Here is a 9,822-nt window from a genome sequence, read left to right as displayed (position 1 = left end):
CTTGATCTCATCAGACCCATGGCTGTCCCCATTCATTCCCTTCTTTTCACCATTGACATAACAGCCTTTATACAAACATAAACACAGTTCTGGGCCTTAAAACAGTATCATCCATTTTTAATCAGTACCCAGATAAACATAGACCGGATTCAGAATTACTCCAACTCCTTAGTATCTGTTTAAATAATAATGACTTTCTTTTCAATAACAATCATTTCCTCCAGGTCAGCGGGACAGCCATGGGTCAGAGATATGCACCATCCTACGCCAATATCTACATGAGCGAGTGGGAGCGAGAAGCACTGGCGAAGTGTCCACACAAACCCTCTGTCTACCTTAGATATCTGGATGATATCTTCGGTATATGGCCTCATGATGCCGCACTTTTTTCAGAATTCATCAACATTCTCAATAACCACCATCCATCCATAACAGTTACATATATATTAAATGCACAACAGGTTAATTTTTTGGACACTACGTTTTCTTTCAACAATCAAACAATACACAGAATAGACTACTCACTAAGGTTTACTTAAGGACACAGATACACATGCACTTTTACACAAGGCCAGCTATCATCCAAAACACACATTTTAAAGGTATTATTAAATCACAAATTATTAGATTCTACCGCATTTCATCTAAATTAACAGATTTTCCATACATCCACACAAATCCTTTTCCGTAGCCTCACAACCAGAGGTTACGGAAAAAGATTCCTTAGAACAATTAAAAACCACCACTTTGTCATCTCTCGCTCCTGCTCGCTCTTGTCTTCCAGATACCCAGTTGTCATCTCCAGTTTCCGGCATGACGTGGCCTCCACCTCCTACTTCCTCAAAATCCCTGTCTTCCCCTTCCCCCCCACTCCCCCTACCCGAACCAGGGTCTGTATCCTAATCCTAACCCCCCACCCATCACGCCTAATCCTAATTCTTACCCCTACCCAGGAGTTGGAGGCCATCCCATCGGCGGACCATCAACCCATCTACACTACTACAACCTCATTCCACCCCCATGGATCCCCAGCAGATTATTCCATTTGTTTCTACTTTTTCCCCACAGAATAACCGGACTTCACCATACCATCAAACAAAACTTCCTACAGGTACAACAACACCCAGCCTTCAAAAATCACAAAATCATTTCAGCATTCAGGAAAAACAATAGTCTACACAACACATTAATACATTCTCAATTCACCAGTTTTAAAGTTCCACCCCACATACACCATAGTCAGTATTATACAAACAGGAAATTCATACATAACCATCATAGTTCAGCATCTTTCCCCTCCCTTGGTACTTTTTCCCTCAGTCCATAGCAACATCATATACATCATTACATGCACTACCTGCAATAAACATTACATTGGTGAAACCAAACATCGATTGCTCATCCGTTTAAAACAGCATCTATACTGCATTGGGAAAGGTGTACTTTCCACTCCCCTAATAACCCATTTCCAACAGCACCCCCCCAGCAGCCTTATTATATCTGGTCTTGAGTCCAATGACCGTTGGACCACGGGGCAAAGGAAGAGAGCGGAGAAGGTATGGATCGAGAGACTTGGCACCACTGTACCAAGGGGGCTGAATGATACGTAAAAAATATACAATTAATATAACCTCCCCTGAGACGGCCTCCACATTTTTAATCTTTATTTTATATAATTTTTTTTATGTCATATGTTTTTTTTAAATATATATATGTGCATGCCATAGCATATTTATTTATTATTAATTGTATTTAATGTTTATTTATTAGCACTTAATAATCTTGATTTTTATGGACCAACATTTACTATTTAATTTCTTGTTATTTTCAAATTTGCATGATTTTAGCATGTTTTTATTAGCACTTATTTTATTAGCACTTATTTTATATTACCTTTTTACCGTGTTTATTCTGTATTTTATTCCCTGTCTTTTTATTATTAAATCTTTATGCTGGTCTAATAAATCTCAATTGATTACATTATTTATTCTCTTGTTTGCTTATATTTTCAATTATTTTGTTATGGTATTGTATTTATTAATTTGCATGTTCATTTTGCATGTTTATTTAATTGCGTGTTTTGTGGCCTTCTTTGCCTTGGCCAGGCTTTTTTTCTTTTTTTCCTGTTTTTTTTCCCCCCTTTTTATCCTTTTTTCTTTTTTATTTTGGCCTTGGCCGGGTTTCGTACCCGGGTCTCTCAGTGTGGGGGGGGCAGCCCCCTTGCCAGTTTGCCATGTACAATTTTATATGTGGTCCTTTTGCTTCTCTGTCTCTCTTCTCTCTCCCTGGTCCTCGGTCCAGTATTTTGGGGTTGGCATGCCCCGGGCTCGTACCCTGAGCCCCCGAGGGAAAGAGCTCGTCCGTTCCTCTTCACCACAGCACCTTTGGTAAATCAGACACAACACACAGAGCATACATTCATCAAACACCCATCCACAGATCAGTAGGCCAGCGCATCTAAATCATAAACATGAACCACAAACCCAAACCATAACCCAAACCTAACCCTGCCCGAGCCACTGATCTGGACTGACTCATATTGCACACACAAGTTACAAATGGAAAATTTTAATCATACATTGCATTTACATCATTCCAAAATCATCCCCAACCTGGGGTCGGCTGGGATTCGAACCCCGCTCTCCCGCTTGGGGATCCTGCGCCTTGCCTAGTGAGCTAAACAGCTTAATAAACTGCAGTTCGATCAAGCATCTTATATCCTAGTGGTAGCAGCAAGAAACTAGGCATTCTGCCCCTTGGATGGGCCAATCATATCTGGAATACAGTCTCTACCCAAAATTCTAATTTCACTGCCCCAACACAACATTTTGATAGGTTGATTGAAGCTTAGGGGCGGGACTAACTGCCCTCTCCTAACATTCAAAACACCTTTGAGCTGTGCATTCTCTATACTCCTCTGAAGAAGCAACAAAGACTGCGAAACGTCAGGGTAACTTCTTCTACTTTACTGCACTTTGAATTGACTCTTTTAGTGCAAATTTTAATACAACACATTGTTTTAATTGTTGTTTTAACTCTTTTTAAATCTAATTGTTAATAAAGTATCAATTTTATCGTTGGGTGGAGGGTTCTACCTCTGGAGTTTTAACCTCTACATGGATATAAACTGAACTTTTTGGATGATAATACAATTCATCCAGTCTCTGGAGCTCTCCTCTGGGCTAGATTTAAATTCCAACAGGAAAAACACCTTTTTTGGACAAACTTTGGGCCTACTGGGACACCTAAGCCTCAATAGGATCTCGGGCTACCTAGCCACACAGGGGCCTATGGGACTTCTCAACATGACATCCCACTCCATTGAGACAACCAACCACAGCGGACCAGGTAAGAACCCCAAATCCAACGATTGAATGTTTTAAACAGAGACATGATTGTGCAGCAGGGTGGTAGAGGGAGACATGCACAGCTCACACATAGGGACATTAGCAATCATACACCACAACCACTCATGTCGCTTAACACACACTCATTTGCAACAACATCACAACAACACACAACTACAACTACAGGAAGACAGACTCACCTCACACTTAATCACCCACCTGATGCAGAAACTAGGCACATTAGTAAACAGTATTTCAAACTTATTCAAGCTATACATCACAAGTACATTATGGATAAAGCAGTTGCCACGCAGGCCTTTCCACCTGGCATGACTAGACAGATACACAGATTGACAGATTTTATCAAACCTTCTACACCAACAGAACATACACGTAACAGAATAAGGGACAACACAACACATTGGATGGAGACTAATATGCTCATATTACAAGAACATTACAGGATGACCATCGACACCCTCAGGACTACCCCTCGGAATTCACTGGCTCTTCAGATCGCCATAGGTTGGGCCAGGAAGCGCTATGGCCCCAGGTTGAGTACAGACACAATACATACAGTACACCACACCCTGGAGATTCAAATGCTAGATAGCGACCATTTTAGCCCATCATCACCTCACAGACCAGCACATAGATTTGTGAACCCCCTGCCCACCATTATGGAGGCAGCGACTGATGCCAATTTTCCACGTCTGCCCAATGCAGAGGCCCCACATAAACTCCTGCAGTTTTCGGGTCTCAAGGAACCACCATCGGAACCTTCGGCTCAACATCAACGCGGCCCGCCTCCCCAGTCCTCACCTCAGGTACAAATGTGTGGGTCTACAACATCTAGAACGGTCAACCCTCAATCTGTACACCCCTGGACTGGCCAAAATAGGCGGGCCCAAATCACCCGACCTCCCCTTCATCCACAGCGGTTGTCCCAAGCAATGTTTGGCAAGCTCTTTCACCCTGGTCCCCAGAAATTACAACCCGGTCAGCCACAGAGACTAGCTCTCCTACCCCTCCCAGCTCAGCCTCAACAAGCATCTTTTGGGCCTACGGCATCCACCCCACTACCCCAAAGGACCAAGACCAGAACCGAAACACAAGTCACCCAAGCGGATCCCGTCAACCCCCAGCTATCTCCAACCATACCCATAACTCCTCGGGCTTACACAAGCAAATTAACGAATACCAAGGGACTTCGGAGTGTGGAGGTTCAGGTCCATGCCCCATCTTTGCCCAACCGGACTAATGCATATACATCACCACCTCCATCAAGTCACAAGAACGTTTTGTCGAACATCTCTGTGACAACTAATGATGTTATTTCCTCCCTCCATTTCTCTCCTATAGGTGGTGCTGGTGCCCGGATGGGCCCTGTTGGTCGGCAGATCCCGAGGGATTACTTACAACAGGGAGGGCCAGTGATGAAAGGGCCTTTGAAGGTTAAACCTACCATAAAAAGAACCCATTCTGAACCCTCCACTAAAACATCCTTTGGGATCGTGTCGTCCGGACGGTCTTCTCCGGGTGCCAGCCCGCCTATGGACCTGAGCCAAAGCCCTCCGGGTCCCTCGTCTCCCCCACCTTCACCTCCATCTCCCCCACCACAACTCATCTCTTCTTTGCCGGTAATGTATCGCCCCACGTACCACATTGCAAGACCCCAAAGAAAACTCCAGGACTGGTCCTTTAAGGGACGTAAACCAGTCCTGGTGTTAGGCGACTCCAACATCAACCGAATACCGGCTCATACTAATTCACAAATACAACTGGACAGCTACCCCGGTGCCACTGCATACCATTTCCTACAGCTTTGCGAAAAAGCTCACCCAAATCCATTCACCAAAATAGTCATCTTTTCCGTAGGCATCAATAATAAAGATCAGGATGCTAAATTTACCTCCACCAAACAATTAAAAGCACTTTTCAAACAGGCCCAAACCACCTTTCCCAATGCAGCAATCAAATTTCCCATCATGAACTTCTCCCCTCGACTCACCGACAAGCAAAAGTACAATCTCAAATTCATCAATAACACAATGGCAACACATTTTGACTTTCTCACAGAAATCCCACACGATATGTTTACCACAACACCGGACAACATTCACTGGACACCACACACGGCCAAATTAATCTTTGAAAACTGGTGTAATCAACTAAATTTACAATAATCAATAAACCCAATCCGGTAATCAACACAGATCAACACAATAAATCCAATTTCACGGACCCCAATACCAACCTTAACACTTCTAATATTCTTAATTTGTCCAAATTATTCACCCCTTCCACTTCACAGCAGCAACTTTTGGAGAGGGGGTTAACATTTGTTCCACGCCCCGTAAAACATGACTGGGAGGAACTTCAAAGGGACCTTCACAAATACCATAGACGACTTAAACTCATCGACTATTTTCATTTCAAACCACAATTCAACTCAAAACCATTCACACACCCCTCCAATTGGGAGCCCCCGCTGTCCCAATTGGACATCAGAACCCAACGCCTTATTAAAACAGATAGACAGGCCCTGCGCACATATCGGCCTCCGGCAGATGTCTCAGATAATCTGCCGGAGACCGAACGCAGGGCCTTAAAACAACTTATCAATAACCCAAATATTATAATCAAGCCAGCCGATAAAGGCTCCAAAATTGTAATCATGGACCGCCAACAGTATCTTTTAGAAGCCAATAGACAATTAGGAAACACTCAACATTATAAACCAATACAACAGAGCCTACAACCACAAACACAGATACAACTCAGAACAATAATCCAATCCCTTTATCAAAACAAATTTCTTAATGCCAAGCAAAAAAACTACCTCTTCGGTCCAGATCATCCACGTCCCCGCTACTTTTATCTGCTCCCAAAAATACACAAGGAATCAATAACCTGGACTATTCCCTTTGAAGTTCCTCCCGGTAGACCAATTGTCTCAGATTGTAACAGTACATCCTACAATATATCACAATACATCGACCACTACTTGGGCCCCCTCTCCACCAAACACCCCAGTCACATCAAGGATACATACCATTTCCTTGATCTCATCAGACCCATGGCTGTCCCCATTCATTCCCTTCTTTTCACCATTGACATAAACAGCCTTTATACAAACATAAACACAGTTCTGGGCCTTAAAACAGTATCATCCATTTTTAATCAGTACCCAGATAAACATAGACCGGATTCAGAATTACTCCAACTCCTTAGTATCTGTTTAAATAATAATGACTTTCTTTTCAATAACAATCATTTCCTCCAGGTCAGCGGGACAGCCATGGGTCAGAGATATGCACCATCCTACGCCAATATCTACATGAGCGAGTGGGAGCGAGAAGCACTGGCGAAGTGTCCACACAAACCCTCTGTCTACCTTAGATATCTGGATGATATCTTCGGTATATGGCCTCATGATGCCGCACTTTTTTCAGAATTCATCAACATTCTCAATAACCACCATCCATCCATAACAGTTACATATATATTAAATGCACAACAGGTTAATTTTTTGGACACTACAGTTTTCTTTCAACAATCAAACAATACACAGAATAGACTACTCACTAAGGTTTACTTTAAGGACACAGATACACATGCACTTTTACACAAGGCCAGCTATCATCCAAAACACACATTTAAAGGTATTATTAAATCACAAATTATTAGATTCTACCGCATTTCATCTAAATTAACAGATTTCCATACATCCACACAAATCCTTTTCCGTAGCCTCACAACCAGAGGTTACGGAAAAAGATTCCTTAGAACAATAAAAACCACCACTTTGTCATCTCTCGCTCCTGCTCGCTCTTGTCTTCCAGATACCCAGTTGTCATCTCCAGTTTCCGGCATGACGTGGCCTCCACCTCCTACTTCCTCAAAATCCCTGTCTTCCCCTTCCCCCCACTCCCCCTACCCGAACCAGGGTCTGTATCCTAATCCTAACCCCCCACCCATCACGCCTAATCCTAATTCTTACCCCTACCCAGGAGTTGGAGGCCATCCCAATCGGCGGACCATCAACCCATCTACACTACTACAACCTCATTCCACCCCCATGGATCCCCAGCAGATTATTCCATTTGTTTCTACTTTTTCCCACAGAATAACCGGACTTCACCATACCATCAAACAAAACTTCCTACAGGTACAACAACACCCAGCCTTCAAAAATCACAAAATCATTTCAGCATTCAGGAAAAACAATAGTCTACACAACACATTAATACATTCTCAATTCACCAGTTTTAAAGTTCCACCCCACATACACCATAGTCAGTATTATACAAACAGGAAATTCATACATAACCATCATAGTTCAGCATCTTTCCCCTCCCTTGGTACTTTTTCCCTCAGTCATAGCAACATCATATACATCATTACATGCACTACCTGCAATAAACATTACATTGGTGAAACCAAACATCGATTGCTCATCCGTTTAAAACAGCATCTATACTGCATTGGGAAAGGTGTACTTTCCACTCCCCTAATAACCCATTTCCAACAGCACCCCCCCAGCAGCCTTATTATATCTGGTCTTGAGTCCAATGACCGTTGGACCACGGGGCAAAGGAAGAGAGCGGAGAAGGTATGGATCGAGAGACTTGGCACCACTGTACCAAGGGGGCTGAATGATACGTAAAAAATATACAATTAATATAACCTCCCCTGAGACGGCCTCCACATTTTTTAATCTTTATTTTATATAATTTTTTTTATGTCATATGTTTTTTTTAAATATATATATGTGCATGCCATAGCATATTTATTTATTATTAATTGTATTTAATGTTTATTTATTAGCACTTAATAATCTTGATTTTTATGGACCAACATTTACTATTTAATTTCTTGTTATTTCAAATTTGCATGATTTTAGCATGTTTTTATTAGCACTTATTTTATTAGCACTTATTTTATATTACCTTTTACCGTGTTTATTCTGTATTTTATTCCCTGTCTTTTTATTATTAAATCTTTATGCTGGTCTAATAAATCTCAATTGATTACATTATTTATTCTCTTGTTTGCTTATATTTTCAATTATTTTGTTATGGTATTGTATTTATTAATTTGCATGTTCATTTTGCATGTTTATTTAATTGGCGTGTTTTGTGGCCTTCTTTGCCTTGGCCAGGCTTTTTTTCTTTTTTTTCCTGTTTTTTTTTCCCCCCTTTTTTATCCTTTTTTTCTTTTTTATTTTGGCCTTGGCCGGGTTTCGTACCCGGGTCTCTCAGTGTGGGGGGGGCAGCCCCCTTGCCAGTTTGCCATGTACAATTTTATATGTGGTCCTTTTGCTTCTCTGTCTCTCTTCTCTCTCCCTGGTCCTCGGTCAGTATTTTGGGGTTGGCATGCCCCGGGCTCGTACCCTGAGCCCCCGAGGGAAAGAGCTCGTCCGTTCCTCTTCACCACAGCACCTTTGGTAAATCAGACACAACACACAGAGCATACATTCATCAAACACCCATCCACAGATCAGTAGGCCAGCGCATCTAAATCATAAACATGAACCACAAACCCAAACCATAACCCAAACCTAACCCTGCCCGAGCCACTGATCTGGACTGACTCATATTGCACACACAAGTTACAAATGGAAAATTTTAATCATACATTGCATTTACATCATTCCAAAATCATCCCCAACCTGGGGTCGGCTGGGATTCGAACCCCGCTCTCCCGCTTGGGGATCCTGCGCCTTGCCTAGTGAGCTAAACAGCTTAATAAACTGCAGTTCGATCAAGCATCTTATATCCTAGTGGTAGCAGCAAGAACTAGGCATTCTGCCCCTTGGATGGGCCAATCATATCTGGAATACAGTCTCTACCCAAAATTCTAATTTCACTGCCCCAACACAACATTTTGATAGGTTGATTGAAGCTTAGGGGCGGGACTAACTGCCCTCTCCTAACATTCAAAACACCTTTGAGCTGTGCATTCTCTATACTCCTCTGAAGAAGCAACAAAGACTGCGAAACGTCAGGGTAACTTCTTCTACTTTACTGCACTTTGAATTGACTCTTTTAGTGCAAATTTTAATACAACACATTGTTTTAATTGTTGTTTTAACTCTTTTTAAATCTAATTGTTAATAAAGTATCAATTTTATCGTTGGTGGAGGGTTCTACCTCTGGAGTTTTAACCTCTACATGGATATAAACTGAACTTTTTGGATGATAATACAATTCATCCAGTCTCTGGAGCTCTCCTCTGGGCTAGATTTAAATTCCAACAGGAAAAACACCTTTTTTGGACAAACTTTGGGCCTACTGGGACACCTAAGCCTCAATAGGATCTCGGGCTACCTAGCCACACAGGGGCCTATGGGACTTCTCAACATCGACATCCCACTCCATTGAGACAACCAACCACAGCGGACCAGGTAAGAACCCAAATCCAACGATTGAATGTTTTTAAACAGAGACATGATTGTGCAGCAGGGTGGTAG

The 9,822-nt window shown here is 42.2% G+C and overlaps 1 protein-coding gene across 1 annotated transcript; it reads left to right on the top strand.

Moving 5' to 3' along the window:
• The first annotated feature begins 5,294 nt into the window (after positions 1–5,294).
• On the top strand, positions 5,295–8,571 carry LOC115005039 (uncharacterized). Its single transcript, XM_029426825.1, has 2 exons — positions 5,295–7,518; positions 7,882–8,571. The coding sequence occupies exons 1-2, from the start codon at positions 6,025–6,027 to the stop codon at positions 8,014–8,016; spliced, it is 1,629 nt and encodes a 542-aa protein (XP_029282685.1). The 5' UTR covers positions 5,295–6,024; the 3' UTR covers positions 8,017–8,571.
• Positions 8,572–9,822: the final 1,251 nt, after the last annotated feature.

This window comes from Cottoperca gobio, unplaced genomic scaffold (assembly GCF_900634415.1).
Source record: "Cottoperca gobio unplaced genomic scaffold, fCotGob3.1 fCotGob3_242arrow_ctg1, whole genome shotgun sequence".
Classification (NCBI taxonomy): Eukaryota; Metazoa; Chordata; class Actinopteri; order Perciformes; family Bovichtidae; genus Cottoperca; species Cottoperca gobio.
This window is presented reverse-complemented; position numbering and strand designations above follow the sequence as displayed.